General features: G+C 40.0%; 1 protein-coding gene across 3 annotated transcripts in view; it reads left to right on the forward strand.

The window, feature by feature from the left end:
- Positions 1 to 20,807, forward strand: part of MAST4 (microtubule associated serine/threonine kinase family member 4) — a 296,868-nt gene that overhangs the window by 105,030 nt on the left and 171,031 nt on the right. The window contains exon 4 of one of the 3 annotated variants that reach the window (XM_032675468.1): positions 16,548 to 16,622. The exons of the other annotated variants lie outside the window; for them this stretch is intronic. Within the exon in view, the coding sequence (XP_032531359.1) occupies positions 16,548 to 16,622 (75 nt within the window). The remainder of the gene's footprint in view (positions 1 to 16,547; positions 16,623 to 20,807) is intronic. 3 annotated transcript variants of the gene reach the window in all.

A 20,807-nucleotide genomic window follows, 5' to 3' on the forward strand; every position in this document is an offset into this window, starting at 1 on the left:
CCAGCTTCAGTCATACTTCTAGCACCGATTAAGGTTTCACTTTGTCAGACAGATGCTTTGAGCCGTTACTTTTCCTTTTGCTAATTTCAGTTCGCCTCTAAGTGGCTGGTAAACAGTGTTTGTAAATCTTTGGCTAATTACATAAGCTATTTCAATTAGACTTGCAGAGAAGTTGATCAACAGCAGAGAAGTCAGTTATACATGCAACCTGCCAGATGTCAAAGAAAATGCTGTGTTTGTTTCTTTTCTGGTCTCTAAGTATTTATACACTTTTTTCTCCTGAAAAATTTTAGTAGGGACTTTAAGGCTTTTTTCAATTCAGAGTGACTGTGCTGTGTTGCTTGCAGAGATATCATTATAACCAACACGAAAAATTCTGATGGAAAAGCTAATACATGCATTTGAGGGGGATAGGGTGTGAGGTAAAAATAATCACACAATTCAGACTTATTTCTGTAGAAATGGAAGTAGGCAATGTAAATGAAAATGTGGTGTGAGTGTTGCTTTTTTTGCAGAATTGAGGAAATCAATTTATGCCAATTCCATACGTTTCTAGCAAAGATGGTAAGGGGCACAGTCATTATGTAGCGTTGACTATTCCTTCCTTCTGCTTCCAGTACAGGAAAACAGTTATCTTTTGTAGACAGCTGTTTTGAAATTCAGTACAAAAAGGGTCCTTTTTGGTACAGAAAGACCTGTGCAAAAACTAAAGCCTTACAGATTTTTCCCAGTCATTGCTTATTGATTCACCTAAAAATGCACCCTGAGAAATCAGAAAGAAAGGACATAATTTCCAAGGCATAGTGGCCTTATTTGTGGCTCCTAAACAGGTGAGATTTCTTTGGTGTAGAAGGTGTCATGATTCTTCTGAAATACTGAAAATTGATGTGTGAAGTGGAAGGGTCATCTGGGAAGCCACACTCTACAGGAGAGAAAAGGAAATAGGGAGACTGTAACTGTCTCTTTTGTGGATGCAGTTCAGGCTTAGGAATGTGTTCTTGGTGTGGTCTGCTGAGACAAAAATGATGATAAAAGTTGTACAGTATTAATTGGACTTTGCCTTCTGTTGCAAACTGAATAAAAAGGATGGAAAAGTCAACTTTACAGATGAGGTTCTGGAAAGGTTCTTAATAATTTTCACTGATTTGAATGCTGTGTACATGAGTGTTCTCCTCTAGGTGAGAGGGACCTGATCCATTTTCTCTGCTGGTGTTCCTGTGTTGGTGGAAATGGTTTTGCAGTATGAAGGAGGAGTTGTGTAGTTATAAATCAGGTCTGATATGTATGCGTGCCTTTGGGTAAGTGTGTCAGAAAAAAAGTCTTTAAGGAAAAGTCTGTGGAGGGCATGGAACCAGAAGGATTAAAAAAAATAAAAAATTGCAGTTTGTAATTTCCAGTAGGTTCAGATTAATCAATTGAGAAGAAGACAGGGTATACGTCTGCATGGGAATGGCTATATATCTGCACACTGCATTCATCCTCTGCTTAGTAGTTGTGTCCAGTCCTGTCTAACAGGGACCAGATTTGCAAACTAGAGCTCAGAACTACTTAAATTGTAGCACTTGCTCTTTCATTTTATGAGTTTTTTGCATGAGCAACATACATAGATATAAAACGTAAAAAAAAAAAAAAAAGCCCAAATTTTGTATAATCTTGATAAATTATTTATTTTTTTCTTCCAGATAGAACCATCTTTGTAAGTCATTCTACGCACTGTTGTAGGAAACAGGGCATTTTGAATCTGTTTTTGTTGTAGGGAGAGAGATGTGCAAGTTAGAATAGATATTTTCATTGCTTAAATATTGATAAGTAGTGCTGTGGTAAGTGATAGCTGCCTTTAAAAAGCAAAGGACCACCCTTCTGAGAGAAGAGACACAGATGTAAAGAACACTTTTCCTCTCCTCAGCTGTCACTTGTGCAGGCCTAATAGAGTATACGATCTCTTGATCAATTTATTCACTTTATTTTCCAGTCATTCCCGCATTGTTATGTGCTTGTCAGGTCCTCTAAAATGCTTTCTGTCAGAAATACTTTGCTATTATTTGAACTGTGAAAGCATTTCTGAAAAATGAAAAAAAAAAAAAAAAAGAAAAAAGTGTCCCATGCTGCATTCAGAGCTAAAATATTTGGCACGGGGCCAAACTTGCTGTCTGTAGCCCATAGCGCACTTCTTACTAATGCCTTCTGATAATTGTAACAACATTTCTTGTTAATGTCTATAGTATGTCACAAAGCTGAGTGACTGTTTTATGTTAGGTTTGGAAGGCAAATCATAATGTTTCTTCATATGAAATCCTTTCATGAGCTCAGTGGTGGAATCTGTAATGATTTGAACTGATCTTGGTTGTGTTCTAAGGATCATAATAAAAAGCAGCTTTGGCATCCGCTGTGCACTTGTCCTCTGTGCACTCATTAGCTCCTGTTCCTGAGTCACTTGGCTTATCTCCAAAATCTGCTTGTTTGCGGGGCTTTTTTCTTTGTGTTTTCTTTTCTTTGTCCGTTTTGTTGGTAACAGTAGGGATAATAGCTGCATGAAGGACAGTAACTTCTTATTGAAACAGGTTTTTTTTTTTTCAGTTCCATGGGATGTCCTTGGTTTGACAAATGGTTTTTACTCACTTTGTCACAACCAATGAAACTAGTAATTTTCCATGTTTTGTTTTTGAAATTTTGTAAGAGGCTTCCTTTGAGTTTGATACAATTTTGATTGTGATGCGGCTTCATCTGTCACATTCAGCATGATGATTTGAGATTTGTTTTCACCAACTGATACACTAAATTTGCTTTGAAAGTCTGAAGTTTTCCATTTTATAAGTTAGCAGTTTTATCAGAATTGCCCACAGGCTCTGAGATGCTATTAATTCCTTTTCCTATTAGATTGAAGCACTACTCTCTTTTTGCTTATAACAGTGGCATTTATCCAGCTGAACATTAATATTACATAAAACCCCATAAATTATGATTTTGATAAAAAATGATCACAAAGCAGAACACTCAATACTTCAATTTCAGTTTGTTTTGATATTGTTTTCTTTGCTTTTTCCCCTTTGCATGTAGTGCTAACTTCTGCAACTCTGACTCTTATTCTCTGTAGGATCCATGCCTCATCCAGTGTAAATCAGAACAACATTGTTTCCTGTAAACAACTCATGTCTTCTATAATCTTATTCAATTACTTTGTCACAGTTTCTACTTTTGTGTTCCTTTTGAGTCTCTGTGCCTCCTCATTCACATCCCTCTTGATTTTTAGGTCTAAAGTTTAGCGCTCCTCAGTAGCATGCAAAAACTGGGTTTAGAGATAAAAAGGATAATTGCACTTGGTGTCTGTGCCCTTGAGAAAAAACAAGCTCTTCAGAGACTTCAGATGCTAAACTCCAAGTTTCTACAGAGCATGTTATGTTGAGAGTACTTTGTCCTTTTTGAAATACCTTTGTTTTGTATATATTATTGGCTTAGTTTCACAGGGATATTAAATAACACTTCTGTGACATCTAGGTGTCCTCCCCAAGACACTATGTCAAACCGAGGGAACATTAGCATTGACAAGTATTAAAAATAGGTATTTTTTTAGGCCTTACTATCAGAAATAGGAGATCCAGTTTAGCAGCACTATATCAAAATTTTTGTCCTTGTGTAGGTGCTGTAAAAGAGAAAATTTCAAGTGATCAAATTTCAGGAAGATGTTTGAGTAATCACACAGTCTAATCAAACTAATAGATGGTGCTTAGTTTAAAGATAGGGCTTGTGGCACTACCAGTTCCTCTTACCAAGCAATGTATATTTTCTGAATGTCAGTTTTAGCTGTCTGGAGTCTGGTAGTTGTTTAGACTGTCTGCCTTGTACAATGGACTGAAGTGCACAGATAGGTTTTGTGGAGATAAATGCCACAGTATAATTCTTCTGATATTATTTTAGCCCTAGAAAGCTAGAAATTGAAGTGTACGTATTTTTTGCATGTGTTTTGTATATTTGAATATTCCAGGTGTTCTTTACAGATAAATGATGCTGTATCAAATAGAGAAAGATAGCTGAAGATGTTTTTTGACTAATACATATTCTTATTTGGTCCCACAATGTAACTGTCTCTTTCTATGTGAAAAGCAAGGGAGATGTGCTAAAAAGTGTATAAAATCTGTGCTTGCATTAATTTCTGTGTGGAGTTCTTTGATGTGAAAAGTTTTTTCAATGTATTTTGCCCCTTTACTTTAAATTATGCCACTAGAAGGATACCATTTCAGTTGCTCTAAAAAAGTCTAGTTGTACATAAGTTCTGCAGATACATTAGGGAATTTAGCATTCAGAATTTGTGTACAGAAGAACCTGAAAATATTCCCTTAACTCTTACGTTTTCTGAATGCAACACTCATGAGCACAGCTGGAAAATTCAGGTTATGAGTGGAGAATTGATTTTAAGACTCCAGTGTCCCTTGTGAACACAGCTTTCTATTTTTCAGTTGCTTCAATTTTTTTGAGATTTTAGTAAAGGTAGAGAATTGCAAGAAAGGAAGGAGTAATATAAATGAAAAATTAAGAGCAAATGTTTATGACCAGGATAAGAGCTATATTTCATGTTACTCTGATTCTTTATTAGTTATGTGCTGTTTTCTCTTTCAGTTCTTCAAGACGCAGCATGTTTGTCTTTTATCATAAAAGATTATCATAGTTTATTTGGTGTAAGCAAAGTAGTGATGAAATATGTTGTATTATTAGGCTGTTTCTGTGCCTGTCTGTCAATGATAAATAGGAGATTAATTCAGGCATGAAGCTGAATAGTGTTTTCATGTGTTGTCACTTTTGCCATTGTGCTGGTTTAAAAGCTAGCCAGCAGGGGAAATGAACTCAACTCAAAAGAGAGATTGTAAGTCAGAATAACAATTTAATAAAATAATACAATAAGTACAGTTATACAGACAAACCCACAAAACCCAAATGTATAACCCAGCACTCTGGGGCATAAACAAAGTGGTGTTCCTTGGGCCCCCCCCCCGAGTCCAAAGTAAAGGGAGAGGGGAAAAACCTGCTGGTGGGAGAGCGGCTGCAATCTGGTCAAAAGTGGTGATTGCAGTCCAGCCGAGGGGTGGTGGTCTCAGTCTGGTTGAGAGCGGTGAGCTGCAGTCTGGTTGAGAGCGGTGAGCTGCAGTCCTCCTCTGGATCCCACGAGTGGAAAAAGGTTCCGAAACTCCAGGTTTATATATTCTACGGTTCAGGCAGGAATGCTCAGTCCTTCCCTCAGAGCGGGGAATTCCATAAAAGGGTATGAGGATGCTCAGTCCTTCCCTCAGAGCAGGGAATTCCACAAAAGGGCATGAGGACAGGAACATCCCCCCACCTCGCAGGCCTCTACTGATAACAGTTTCTGGGAAATGGCATGGAAGGCTATAGAATACACCGTTTTGGGCTACACCCATCCAGTGATGAATCAGTCCCAGCTGTTCTAACTAGGACAGCCATGAATATTTGCTCTTGTCTGGAAGCAACAGTTCAAAATTGTTCTTAGGACGAGGTGGTCAAAATCTACGATTTTCTTGTGTTGGTTGGCAACAGAGAAGATGTAATGCAAAGCATATCATGTTTATTGCTGAATATGGACTGTTACTGCATTTACATGCTTTGCTTTGCACTTGTGATAAGAGATTTAACTCTTAACAAATTTATTTTTATGAGGTGGCTGCAAAGACCTTGTTGTATTTCTCCCTGATCTTTTGAAAGAGACCAGTGCCTGCTAAATTGGTCCAGCATCTTGACTGACTGTTAAGTTGGTTCAATTTCACTTCTCAAATAATACTTGTCTGTGCTTGTCTGTGCTTGTCTTTCTTGTCTGTGCTCCTGGGACTCTGCATAGATCCTCATATTTCAGCATAGATTTTTTTCACGAGTCTTTGGAATTTGGTTTAAGTTGCATGCAGTTTGTCCTACCAGTAATGCAAACTTTGTTTTTCTCCTGTTTGTCTTTTGGTTTTCTTACTTTCTTCTTAGGATCACAGCAAAATGCTATTCTTTTCTGATTGAGATTGCGCGTGAGAGCTTGTGTATTTTTAAACATCTATGACAAGACTGTGGAAGAACAGATTTGAATAATGACAGAACAACCACCTTTTTTGTGCATCCATTTGATTTTCTCCACTTCAGTCCCTATGTATTTATTTGTGTGTGTTTAGGGCTGATGTCATTTAATGGTTTCTGTAGCACCTTATGCTCCTTCCTTTGTTTTAACAGTAAGAATGGAACATTCCAGTTAGTTTTTGGCACCTTTTTCACCCTAAAGGCACTGTCAATTATTTCAGTATAATTTCTTTCTGATGTGGAGTCTATCTGACAAATCTATAGTACTAAACTTCTCTGATGCTGAATCCAAAATGGTGATCAGGCTTATAGGTATGTAAAGTATGTTCTCCTGTCTTCAGGCTCTGAGATGCAGGGAGAAGATTCAGTTACTTTTAAATGGATGAGTTTCTGCAAAGGAGCTACTCTAGAAAAAAGTTCATAATTAAAGCACCTATTTTTTATGTGTCTTCTCTCTAGCACCACTGAGGAAATGCAGTAATCCATGATAATCCTGTCAGATATTAGTTCTTGCCCTTTTCTCTTTCAAAATGGCCCAATATTCTTTGTTCAAATGCTGTGTGATTGTCTGTGTACAACAGGATGCGGTTAGGGAGAAGGGGGTAGTGCTGTAACTAGCAGTGCTAATGGGAGAGTATCTGGCACACTAATGCGTTAGACTGCCAAGCGATTCAAGGAAACCTGGTAGTTACACGTTTTTCTTACACAAAATTTAACATCTATGGCTATGATACAAGAATGGGATACAGGAAATTACTTCAGATGAATTTTTCCTTTGCCAGTACTTTCTGTTGCTGAATAACTTAATTGGTGCAAGATGCAGTCATGACCTTTGATTTGTGGTCTCTTTGGGAGATAGCTTTCAGTTTGAGTTTGTCTGAGGTAGTTTGTTTTCTTACTCTTTGAAATTGAAGCTACACATGCACATCGCTTTTTATTGACTTGGTTTCTTACCCTAACTGTAAGGATTGTCAGATATACCATAATGCGGAGAAGAGGCAGTCTAGGAGTTTCCTAGAGTGTATAGAGGATAAAACTTCCTGCTCCAGCTGGTAAATGAGCCTACCAGGAAAAATGGGGCCCCACTAGACCTTCTGTTCACAAACGGAGAGGGGCTGGTGGGAGATGTGGTGGTCAGAGGCCGTCTGGGGCACAGTGACCATGAAATAATAGAGTTTTCAATACTCGGGGATGTAAGGAGGGCCATCAATAAAACCTCTACGCTGGACTTCCGCAGGGCAGATTTTGGCCTACTCAGAAGACTGGTTCAGAGGGTACCCTGGGAAACAACCCTTGAAAACAAAGGGGTCCAGGAGGGATGGACATGCTTCAAGAAACAAGTCTTAAACGCACAGGAGCAGGCTGGCCCAGTCTATCGAAAGGCAAGCTGACGGGGAAGATGACCGGTCTGGCTGAACAGGGAGATTTTGAAGGAAATTAGGGTAAAGAAGAGAGCCTACTGATTATGGAAAAAAGGGCTGGTTACTCAGGAAGAGTTTAGGAATATAGTTAGGTCATGTAGAAAGAAAATTAGAGAGACAAAGGCACAGTCTGAACTTAATCTAGCCACTTCTGTCAGGGATAACAAGAAGTGCTTCTATAAATGCATCAATAGCAAAAGGAGGGGCAAGGAAAACTTCCATTCTTTATTGGACATGGGGAAGAACATAGTCACCAAAGATGACAAAAAGGCTGAGGTATTTAACACCTTTGCCTCAGTTTTCAACAGTAAGACAGGTTGTCCTGAGGACAACTGGCCTCTGGAGCTGGAAGACAGAACCAGGAAGCTGAACAGCCCCCCTGTAATGCAGGAGGAAACAGTTAGCAACCTACTGAGCCACTTGGATCCCCACAAATCTGTGGGACCAGATGGGATCCACCCAAGGGTGATGAGGGAGCTGGCAGAAGAGCTCACCAAGCTTCTCTCCATCATCTACCAACAGTCCTGGCTCACTGGGGAGGTCCCAGATGATTGGAAGTTGGTGAATGTCACGCCGATCCACAAAAAGGGCTGCAAGGAGGACCTGGGAAACTACAGGCCTGTCAGTCTGACTTCAGTGCCTGCCAAGGTTATGGAGCAGATCATCCTAAGTGCAATCACACAGCACCTACGGGATGGACAAGGGATCAGACCCAGCCAGCATGGGTTTAGGAAGGGCAGGTCCTGTCTGACCAACCCGATCTCCTTTTATAATCAGGTGACCCGCCTGGTGGATGAGGTGAAGGCTGTGGATGTGGTCTGTCTGGACTTCAGCAGAGCCTTTGACACCATCTCCCACAGCATACTCCTAAAAAAGCTGTCAGCCCACAGCTTGGACAGGGGCACTCTGTGCTGGGTTAGGAACTGGCTGGAGGGCCGGGCCCAGAGAGTGCTGGTGAATGGGGCTGCATCCAGTTGGCGGCCGGTCACTAGTGGTGTCCCCCAGGGATTAGTGTTGTGCCCAGTTCTGTTTAATATCTTTATTGATGACTTAGATGAGGGGATTGAGTGTACCATTAGCAAATTTGCGGAAGTTGAGGGGGAGTGTTGATCAGCTGGAAGGCAGGAGGGCTCTTTGGAGGGACCTGGACAAGCTGGAGAGATGGTCTGATTCCAACGGGACAAGGTTCAACAAGGCCAAGTGCCACGTCCTGCACTTTGGCCACAACAACCCCCTGCAGCGCTACAGGCTGGGCACAGAGTGACTGGAGAGCAGCCAGGCAGAAAAGGACCTGGGAGTCTGGACTGACAGGAAGCTGAACATGAGCCAGCAGTGTGCCCAGGTGGCCAAGAAGGCCAGTGGCATCCTGGCCTGGATCAGGAACAGTGTGGCCAGCAGGACCAGGGAAGTTGATTCATCACCTGTACTCAGCACTGGTGAGGCCACACCTGGAGTACTCTGGGCCCCTCAGTTCAGGAAGGATATTGAGGTGCTGGAGCAGGTCCAGAGAAGAGCAACAAGGCTGGTGAAGGGACTCAAACACAAGCCCGATGAGGAGAGGCTGAGGGAGCTGAGGTTGTTTAGCCTGGAGGAGGCTCAGGGGAGACCTCATCACTCTCTACAACTACTTGAAAGGAGGTTGTAGCCAGGTGGGGGTTGGTCTCTTCTCCCAGGCAGTTATCAGCAAGACAAGAAGGCACGGTCTTAAACTGTGCCAGGGGAGGTTTAGGTTAGATATTAGGAAGAAAGTCTTTTCAGAAAAGGTAATCAGGCATTGGAATGGGCTGCCTAGGAAGTTGTGAATGCTCTGTCCCTGGAGATTTTTAAGATGAAACTGAATGGGGCAGTTAGTGCCATGGTCTAGTAACCACGGCAGTGCTGGATCAAGGGTTGGACTTGATGATCTCTGAGGTCCCTTTTAGATTCTGGTACTGATTCAGGTCCCTTGACTGATTCTATGATTCTATGAAAGTGACATTCTTTGTCAAGTAACTGAAAACTTGTTACTTTTTTTTTAATTCCATAACTAGGTAGAAATCTTCCTTACTTACTATGCTTTGGCTCTTCTGAGAGATTGCTCTCAGTAGAAGGAGGTTTCCTGATCAGCCTGTGTATTGCACTGAAGTTCTAAATTTGGTCAGTAGTGATCAGCAAGAAATAAACATCTCGCTAGTTAAAAACCAAGCCAACCCATCCGTCCCTCACAGTAAACCCCCAAATATTTTACAATTTCTTGAATCTAAAGCTGAGAGGAAAGAACTGTATGTTAGAATTAGTAATTTGGTCTTGCCTCCGCACTTGGCGTCCTGAATTGCCTACTGTCTGCTGGTCTGTTTTACAAAAATAAGTAATTTGAATTCAGAACACTTTGAAGTCATAGAGACTATGATGAGAGAATATACTATGTTGTTTGTTACCTCTCAGGCCAGTGCAGGGATTTGCATATATTTTTGTCTTATACCATATTGTCAGAAGGTAAGTTCCAAACTTCTGAACATCTGCTAAAGTCCATCTCTACCTAAAGAGATCCTCTCAGTTTTTTCATAGATCTATTGCATTATTTGCATGTCACCTCAAGTACTTGAATTTTTCCACACTGTATATCACATAAGTGTTGGTGCGTTTTCGGTATCGTGTCATATAAGCAGAGTATGTTTTGCTATGTAGTTCTGTGAGTTTTTGTGGGGATAGAATATGTGAAATCTCCATCCCTCTCTGCACATCCCAGCTACCCCTTCCTGCTTATGAAGTATCAAATTCTTTTAATGAGTTAAATTAAGCTTTATGAGAAGAAGGCTCGCAGTGCCTATGAATTCAATAGTCTTCTTCACTTTTTCTTAATAATTAAAAGCTGATTAACCAATCTGCGGCTGGAACACTGAAAACTTGAAACTAATTTATGTTTTTTTTCTCCCTAGATCTTTCTTTTTTCCTCATTCAAAGTGTCATATTATTGTTGAAACAGGAATAGCATTTCGTTATCTCTTTGGTAAGTCGAGACACAGAGAAATTTATTTCTTTGAGACTGCAGGGCTGGTGATCTAGAATTTACTGATTGTGTCTTTTTACCATGAACTCGTAACCTCAGAACAGGCAGAACATTATAGAATAAAAGAGAGATGTCAAAGTTTTATCTTCTAATACAGTTCAAGAACTAAGTATGCTAAGTATGAAATGACTGTGATACCTGGACAGACCCTAATCGCCAGTAGTTTTTACCAAACAAGAATCTGATAGAGATGATCTTAGTAACTTTCACAGATCTGTTCAACGGGTAACCAATGCCAGGAGGCTGTGCGTGTGAAGAAATGCTAATGATGATGTAGTATGTTGACTTTCTGAATGGTGCCATATAATTAATAAAATCATAAGTGGATAATATGGTGAATTAGTGTTACAATTGAAAAGTTTTTTGTAATGTGAAATGACTTGGATTTTTATCTATTCCACAATATTTACTGCTTCCTTTACTACATCCTAAAACTACTGAGCTATCAGAAGTTGAATGATGTTCTTTGATTGTCATGTCTTGGCCCCCTGTGAGGCAATAGAGAGAAAAATCAGACCAAACACATCACATTCTAAACCAAGATTTTTGTTTCTGATTTTCTTACTTTTTTGGTCCTTTTTATTGTATTTTTGCTGTACTCTCACAGCTGTATTTACGTAGCTCTCCTAAGAAGATAAATGATAACAGAGTGGAAGTGTAATGTTGTGAAGGACTTTTAACTTTTTATTACATTAAAATGAAAAGGAAAAAAGCAATCTTTGGAGCATTTAAAAATATGCAGTGTAGTGGTTTGGTAATTGAATAGAACAGCTGCATCTAGTATGAGACTGCAGAACAGGAGGTAAGTCGCCATACACAAAGAAAAAAAACAAACCTCAGATGTGATCTTAGCCATGACAGCAGGCCTTGACTGTAAGCTTTGCTGCAGCTTTTGCTGGACTCAAATGCCAAGATGCTCAGGCTGGAGTGTAGGACACTGCAGGAAATGGCAGAGACTTAAGTCTTGGGTGCAGATATATCATGAGGAAATAGCCCAGGGCTAGTCTTGGAGGAGGAAGCGTGCTTCAAGATCATGATTCAAGGGTATGTGAGCAGCTGTTTTTCAGTATAGACTTGTTGGCATTAGGATTTGTCCAGCTTGATGTGGAGAGAGTTGTTGCTGTGAATTTATTTTTCTTCAGTACTAAATACTTGCAAAACTGTTGGATCAGCTGTTGTGTTTGTTGATGAATTCAGCTCCTCTGTATGGAATTACAGGCACTTGTTTCTGATCCTGGTCTGGCAGCTAATAAAAAGAGAGAGAAAAACCCCAAGAGGTCTGTGGCCACTTCAGTAGAAATCTCTTCAGATAAGACCACATGCTTGTGTCACTTGCTATTTTCAGTTGCTTGTCTCTGGATACTGCCATTTTCACAAGAATAGCGATGCAGTTAATGGTAGCTGCTCTTTATGGAAACTGCTTTTAGTATCAGTATTAAAGTCTGCATGTTGTTGAACCAGCTACCAGCCTCTGCAGCCAAAACCGTGTTTTCTCCTCACAACTGCTTTCAGGCTGCTGTGTCTTCAGGAATAAACTATGTAATATGCACAATACTTGTTGTCCCTGTCTGTGTGTGGGGTTTTTTGTTTGTTTGTTTTTGTTTGGTTTTTGTTGCATGCGTGGGTTTTTTGTTTGTTGGCTGTGTTTTGGGTTTTTTTCCTTTTTTTTTTGATGGTGTGTGTGTTTGGTTTTGTGTGGGTTTTTTTTCCCTTTCCTTCAAAGATGTCTGTTTTCCACAAGGTTGTTTCTTGGATTACTCACCTGTTAAATGAAATAAGTCTCTGACTCGTTCTGCTCCCTTGCCAATTTTCTGTATGCCATCTAGCTTAAAATATCTTACCATAAATGAGAATTATTAAGGATCATTCTGGTTTTCCTTCAGCTATCCTTGTTGATGTAGTTTTATTATGTCAACTTATAATTGCAACTGACCTGTTCCTCTGTAAATGATATTCACCCTTCGATGTGCTTTGCTGGTAATAACTGCAGTTACTCTGAATGCATAGTCTTTTCAGTGTGTAGATTTTTTTGAATTTTATTTTATTTTTTTTTGCTTTTCAACTGAAAGATTGCTGTGTCTCCGTGACACTGGCCCTGATCTGCCTTTTCTTTTTCTGTGATTTGTCTGCCCTTTTAAGACAGTCCTGTATGGAGCAGTATGTCAGCTGACATTGGCAGAAGGTTTCTGTTTTTATCAGCTGAAATGCAATACTAGGAGGCAGGATGTTATGATGTAATGAAAAATCTCTATGCATACAGAGTAATGTCTGCCTGCTTCAGATGCTCTATATCGAACTTTTCCATAGTGAAAGACCTTTACTCATGTTTATTCTATCCTCTAAATTCAGTTTTGGGTTTTTTTTTTCATGCACTGTGCCAACAGCTTTTTTAAGTCCCTTGATCAGTTGAACCTTCAAGGTAACTCTCTTCACATGTGCTAATAATAAACTTTCATCCCTACTTGGGACAGTATGCATCAAGTCTACCCATCTGATTATTTTGTGCTAATAAAATGTTGATATGCTCCGATTTGGAATGTTGTTCTGATGTGTCAGCATGGCTGGTGTTACTGAATGCACAGCCCACATAAACACCTAATAGTCTAAAGACTTTCCTTGTCATAGGAATAATCACATTTATAAAAACATTTATGCTTCTGAAACGGTATCTGTGCTGTGCTGGGGTTTTTCCACATGTAAACTCTGTTTGTCGTGGCTCTCAACTTCTTCTGAAATGCATTCTGGAGGGAAGACAGGAAAGGAAGAAAAATGCCAATAAGACAAAAATTCCAAGTTCTCAGTTTGGTAAAGGATCTCATGTTAGGTGGGTTAATAACCTTAATACAAGGCAAGGTAGGGCCTGTGGAGATTAGCACTCTTGCTAGCTAATGTCAAGATTAAGCTGACCCTACCATTGTTTCCAAGCTGTGATAGAAAGGAGACCCTTTTCACCTATCCATTTTTGACTATATTAAAGTTTATGTTAGATTATAATGGGAAGGCATTGAGAAGTTTGAGAAGAAATTATCAAAGGTTTCAAGAGTATCTCCCAAAAGAAGCAGTGATAAAATCACCTAGCCCAAGTGCTTACTGCTAATTTTAGTCAATTACATCAGTAATTTAATAGAGTATTATCTAAAGACATAACAATCAGCAGGAGAGTCTTCTGCAATTATAACCAAGTGTTTATGCAAGTGTTGATGACTAATTTTTCTGTAATGCTGGTTCTAATAACTAGGATTAGTTTGCTTTACTACTACTATATTGGATTTGGTAAATTATGATATAGTCTTCCCAAGGTGTCTATAATCTTTGATTATTTCCATCAGATCTTTCTAGGTTACAGAACTGGCTCTGTCTGTGTTGTGTCATGCTGAGAGTGGAAGCCTTTTTGTTAAGGAGGTGTAAAACCTACTTCTATGAAAACTAGTTTTTGAAAAACAGAGTCTTGATATCTTGAGAAATACTTACCAAGTTGAGTAGAATTTTATTTTCATTTAAAGAACCCTGTGGATATCTTTGCAGAATTAGGAGCAAGTCTGTCTTACATTTGTAAAATATTGTGACTTATTTTTCAGAGAAGACTCCTAGAAGAATAGTGTATTGGTTTTGAAAGTGATAGTCTCATGAATTTTCATCCTCTACCTCCTGTGATTTGGAGCAGGCTCTTTACCCATATCTTCTCCTCTTCAGACACATACCTGAAATAGCAGACTGTAGAGCTCATACTTACTACAGTGATGAGGGACTGTCCGAATTGGAAAGTTTGTGGAGAGATTGAGTATTTAAAGTACCTTGGGGAAGAAACTAGAAGTAGGTCTTCTATCTCCTGATATTCAGCAGGGAGAGGATTTTGAACCAGTATCTCGTATCCTGGAAAAATCTTTTGTTGTGTTGTATGGGATATGGACAGCATTGTGCAAATACCTTTTTTTTCCTGAGTTCAATAACAGTATTCATGTTCCATATTAATTAAATTTTGCTCTTCTTTCTACATCTTTAAAAAGTGATGAAGAGAGCACAAAGCCAGGAAGGGAAACTATTCAGGTTAATTCAAGTTCTTTTACCAAAAACAGCATTGTATTTTAAAACTAGCTAAAACAAACAAACAAACAAACCAACCCAACAACCAAAAAGGTAGTTAGAAACAACCCCAAAATTTACTGTAGTTTTACTTGGTTGGTAAAATTACTCAACTTTGTGTTTTAAAATTGTTTCCTGCACTACTTTGATTTTTGGGTGTCTGCTAGTGGGAAATGCTGTCATTAAATTCTAGCAGAAGGCAGTGTTGTGTAAAAGTATTCCTGTTTATTGTTAAAGTATAAGTACTTAGATTTTATGGCACTAATGGAACAATTTTTGAGGTTTATTTCCTGGTGTGTTTTGTTCTTTGCTCTGACATATTTTTAATATTAGTTATTATGTATGTTCTCTCTTCCTCCCAAGACTTTTTATGATCTGCCTAAACCAACCTTCTTTCTTGTCTTCTAGTACTTCTGTAATGTTTGTGAAGTTAATGGGCATGCTAATTCTTGTGGTTGCCCTAGAGTTTCTAGAAATGACAGAATGATTGCTTAATCTTCAGCCCTCTTTGTGGCAACTTAAATTATCTCCTGAAAATTCAGGTGCCATATTTGATAGAATTTATTATGAAAAATAACTTTGAAATTTCCTTAATCTTTGAAAACAAACAGAGGAAGTGCTGTTGTTTCAGGTGATTAAAGCATTGCAAGGCTGTTTAATTGAAAGTATTTATGTAGGCTGTCAAGAAGTAAGGAATAAATAGAATTGCTTTCCCGAAAAGCTGTTTGTCCTAATACCTTAATTCATAATATTTCGTAGATGTGTTAGAGTAGCACCTCTTCAGTATGGCTTTATGATACCTGAAGAATATCAGGAAGATTTTGGTAGAGGGGAAAACGAATGTGAAAGAAAAACAAAACTTCTGCAGTAATCTGGTCTGCTGAAGCCTGAGGGGCAGAAAGACCAGTGAAAGAAATAGATATCTATAATATTCTTTCATTATAGGAAAAGGAGTTAAATATACTAAGCTTTTAGTTTGTAAGTTTTCAGATTATACGGTGCAGTTATTCAAAATATCTGTTTTTGTTGAAACTTTATATTTGTTTATAGTTTCAAGTATTTTTGGTACTTAAGCAGTTTGAATATGCGTACATAATTTATTTTAATCATTGAGAGGGAACCACAGGAAAGAGCAAGAGACAATCAAGTGCTGCCTTGTTCAAAGCCTAGGAGGCTGTCCTCCCTTTGCATCTCCAGCAAATCCAGGTAGTTTTAAGATTGACTGCAGTAGGGTGTTATCCTAAATAGTTTTGCACATGTAATGAAGACTGTCATTTTTCAATTTTTTTCAGTTGAATGCTCTTTCAGATTTTGCTTTTTAGGTGAAAATGCTTATCTTTTACCCACGTGAGCCTGCTATTTCTCAGGTTTTGTTGGGCAAGGGCTTTAATCTCTAGGTAAAAGACTCTAAGCTGTAAGGTAGTTGATAGCCTGTTGAAGGTCTGGGTGAAGAATGTGAATCTAAAAAGTCATATTTTGTTAGAGGAAATTCTGGTGTTTGTGTTAGGATGTGAATCTGGCTGGATAGCATGGCTACTGGGTTGGGTCTTCTTGTGTGTAACTTCTTAAGTTGATACAGAAAATGTTTATACTTGGGAAGACTGAAATTAATGTTTAACTTTATCTCGAAGTGAAGTAGGCATTTGTACATGTGTGAATTTATAGGAGACAATGTCAAAAATGCATATGAATAATATGTGTATAAAAGCCTCATGAGGCTGCTTCTTACAAAAACTTCATTTTCTTTCTAATGTTTGTACAGCAGTATTACTCAAATTGATTTAATAAAGCTTTTTCAAAGTTAGTGAAAGTACAGTTCAGTTAAATACTCTCCCTCTCCCTTCTCCAACATCTTCCATTCCATCCCCTCCATGATCCATTTCCCCCCTTTTTTCTGTTCTTCTTTCTCTTCTTTCTCCATTCACTGTCAGGAAGGGATGCCTCAGAAGAGTCATTTCAACTCAGCACGCCACCGTCAGAGACTAGTGGAACCATCAGCTACAAAAGTGAGTGCCTTTATTGAAGGACCATTTCTAAAATGGGATGTTGTGTCAGCAGAGGATTTGTTGCTAAAGAGAAGCTCTTCGATGTGCTGTATCACTCTGCAAGTGATTCAATCAATGTCTCTAAGGCCGAACTTCAGCACTAAATTAATTCATACTCAAGTGTAGCTGTTGTTTTTTAACTTTAAAAAGTTGGGATGAAATTTCTTTTGTGTCTGCAAAGTGAAATAGAAACTGTATGAAATGTTCCACTTTATTACTTTGTGTGATGTCTTTTCCTAAATACATGTGGAATTCATTTGTCTCATTCTTAAACAAAAAGCTGTCATTGAATAAAAAAATTGGCAAGAATATGGAAAATAACCATACACTTATTATCAAGTGTTACAAAGCAATACAAAGATGATATTAGCAGATAAAACAGTATTTGTTAGTTCATAAAACTGTTCAGCCTTTCTAGAGATGTACTCAGAAAGCTTGATACGTTCAGTGAAAGTGATGTTATTATGGAACTTTTAAAATGTCCTAAAATGTGTATTTTAGAGGTCAGCGTTGAACTGTATTTATTTTTTGCTACTTTTTGTGAGAGTCCAACAAGAATAAAACTCTGTATCCATTGCTACTACCTTCCAGAAATCCCATTCTCCTCTTTCTTTCAGATACTTGCAGAATTGATTGCAGTATTTACATGTAACTTTCGATGCAGGATGAAGTAGATCAATAGTAGTAGTTGGTCTTGAAAGAAAAACCCTCATTTTATGTTGTGTCTTGCATTCTAAATTAGGACTCCAGACACTTCTTAGACTGATTCTTTCTGTTGCTAAATGTGTTGAGTCATTAGGTATTAATTATATTGACTTTTACTGTTCGTTTCAACATGTCAATACTAAAATATCCTTTTGGGGATCTGGGGAAGGGCATTTTGGGGACTGCAGAAGCAAATGTAAGTCAAATATCTATCTGTCTGTCTGTCTGTCTGTCTATCTGTCTGTCTGTCTATCTGCCCTTTCTCTTGATAAACCGCTTTCTCTGTGCATTAATGCACATTGGAATCACTCCAAGTAGTTCTCTCGATGTGTAGAGCCAAAGGAAAAATGCATACTGAAGTGTAGTTCTATGAACATAACTGTGCAAGCTTTTGTTCCTTCCTCTTACCCAGTTTTCCTGAAGTTTTTCACCATGCCCCAGTGTCCTACCGTGCCTCTGGGTGCACCTTGTCAAAGGTAGGTGTGCTGTCAAAATCTCAATTTACAGTTTGAGATCTGTAGAATCTCAGTTTCCATAGCCTCCATAATCTCCATCTGGTAGCTACAGACTGACCTTCTCAGTTATTTGCACTTCTGTTTTGTTTGGGACAGAAGGATCAGAAGGGGTCTTGATTGGTGTTTCCAGGATGCTTTAGTCAGTGTCTTTGCTGCTTGGGAGGACATCCTGATCCACTGGGAACAAGTCAGTTAGCAGCTCAGCACTGCTGGATACCAGCCCAGCATCCAGAGGCGGGCTGTTACGACTGACCACATCATACTCCACCTCTCCCCCTACAATAATTGGCGGTAGCTTCAGAATGACCATCTGCTTAGGAAAGACTCCTGAGCATGTCGTAGGCACATAGATGTGGTTGAGTGTTTTGTTGTGATTAAAATGTGTCTGAAGAGAGAAGGGAAGGGAAGAGGAAGAAGGCAAACGAGCAGCACTGCTTCACTGCCAGTAGTGTAGGATAGAAAAGAAGTGTAAGTTCAGTGGTCTTCAGGTCACACACATAATCTCCTCCATCCTTGTATAGGCAAGAGAGTGGTTAAAACCTCAGACCGTAGTCTTCTAAGTTCTCTTCTTGGATGGCATTTCACTGAATGGGCGGTACTTCAACATGGCAAGCCTATAAAACTAACAGGCACCTTTACCCGTCTGTGCTGACAGCCATCCCTTCCCTCTTGTCTGGTACACATTTATTAGTGAACAATAGGTGCCATACTTTGTGTCCTAGATACACATGCCTTTTTTTCTCACCCACCACCCTTGCTGTGTTCCTGGAAGCAACTACTACAGCTGAAAGGATTGTGTGTGCGTGGTCTGATTGAGGTAACTTGAGGTATTAATTTCTGCATGTTTCCTGGTCCTTCCTGCATACCTTTCATAGAATCATAGAATCAGTCGGGTTGGAAAAGACCTCAGAGATCATCAAGTCCAACCCTTGATCCAACACTGCCGTGGTTACTAGACCATGGCACTAACTGCCCCATTCAGTTTCATCTTAAAAATCTCCAGGGACAGAGCATCCACAACTTCCTAGGCAGCCCATTCCAATGCCTGATTACCTTTTCTGAAAAGACTTTCTTCCTAATATCTAACCTAAACCTCCCCTGGCACAGCTTAAGACCGTGCCCTCTTGTCTTGCTGATAGCTGCCTGGGAGAAGAGACCAACCCCCACCTGGCTACAACCTCCTTTCAAGTAGTTGTAGAGAGTGATGAGGTCTCCCCTCAGCCTCCTCTTCTCCAGGCTGAACAGCTCCAGCTCCTTCAACCTCTCCTCATCGGGCTTGTGTTTGAGTCCCTTCACCAGCCTTGTTGCTCTTCTCTGGACCTGCTCCAGCACCTCAATATCCTTCCTGAACTGAGGGGCCCAGAACTGGACACAGTACTCCAGGTGTGGCCTCACCAGTGCTGAGTACAGGTGATGAATCAACTTCCCTGGTCCTGCTGGCCACACTGTTCCTGATCCAGGCCAGGATGCCATTGGCCTTCTTGGCCACCTGGGCACACTGCTGGCTCATGTTCAGCTTCCTGTCAGTCCAGACTCCCAGGTCCTTTTCTGCCTGGCTGCTCTCCAGTCACTCTGTGCCCAGCCTGTAGCGCTGCAGGGGGTTGTTGTGGCCAAAGTGCAGGACGTGGCACTTGGCCTTGTTGAACCTTGTCCCGTTGGAATCAGACCATCTCTCCAGCTTGTCCAGGTCCCTCCAAAGAGCCCTCGTGCCTTCCAGCTGATCAACACTCCCCCTCAACTTCTGCAAATTTGCTAATGGTACACTCAATCCCCTCATCTAAGTCATCAATAAAGATATTAAACAGAACTGGGCCCAATACTGATCCCTGGGGGACACCACTAGTGACTGGCTGCCTTCTGTCTTGTCGAATAGCATGACCTCCCTTACCAGTAGTTGCTGTAACAACCTAATCAGCACTGCTTGAAGGAATCCATTTGCAAAGCAGCTGATGAAGAAAGGCCACAACTTTCTCTTACCGAGGTGTGAGAAAGTTGGACCCAGTCATCTCAAAAGGCAACAGCAGTGCAGCCTGTCTCCCAGTCGTACCAAAGACTTAATCTAAATACTCCAAGTACCTCTACAGACATGCAACTGCTGCAGGTACCGTTTTGGCAGCCCCCTCCACCACTGGGGCCTGCATGTCAGTGGTCATTCATTCTTGGATGCTCTCCTGATCCAAACTAGGAAGATGGGATGAGAGTCAGCTGTGCTGGTAATCCCAGAGGAGGAAGCTGTAGAAAGGCAAGACTGGCAGAACTTCTCCAGTTGCTTCTTTTGTCACATTCACTGATTGCCTCAAGAAGAGCTACCAGTTGGTCCTTGTGGTAGAGGTACACAGAAGCTACCAGTCTCATGGTGGTGTTGTCATCCTAAAACGAGAGCTACTTTGCCTTCTGCTTTTAGACTGAAGATGGCAAATTGCTTTCAACAAAGCTCATGTGCCTTTTTTTAACCTTGTTGATTCAGCTCTTCCTGGTTTACAAAAACCAAAACACACACACAGAAACATAAAAAAAAAACCCCTACACAAAAATCAAACAAAAATGCCAAACCAAATAAACTTTTTATTTTGAAATGATATGTTGTATCTTGGCACTGTAAAGACTAGTGGGATCCTTTTTACTCCTTTTGCCTTCCTGTGCAGCAGCTGTTTGCCCAGGTGGCAGGATGTTATGGAAGCTCAGGGTGCACAGCTTGCAGGGACTGTTGCCTGTATCAGGGATACTATTTAGGGCTGGACGAAGACCATCACAAACTTTTAAAAGAATACTGGTTTTGTGCCTATGAAAGCATCCTGCTTTCATTCTGCATGTCTGGTCCTGGGTTTCCTGCATGTGTCTCCTAACCTCATGGTTATGGGAGAACAGTTGTATTTGGGAGACTTGGAAGCAAGGCAGTGTGTCTCATGGAAGCAGCAGCGATGCT

This window comes from Chiroxiphia lanceolata, chromosome Z (assembly GCF_009829145.1).
Source record: "Chiroxiphia lanceolata isolate bChiLan1 chromosome Z, bChiLan1.pri, whole genome shotgun sequence".
NCBI lineage: Eukaryota > Metazoa > Chordata > Aves > Passeriformes > Pipridae > Chiroxiphia > Chiroxiphia lanceolata.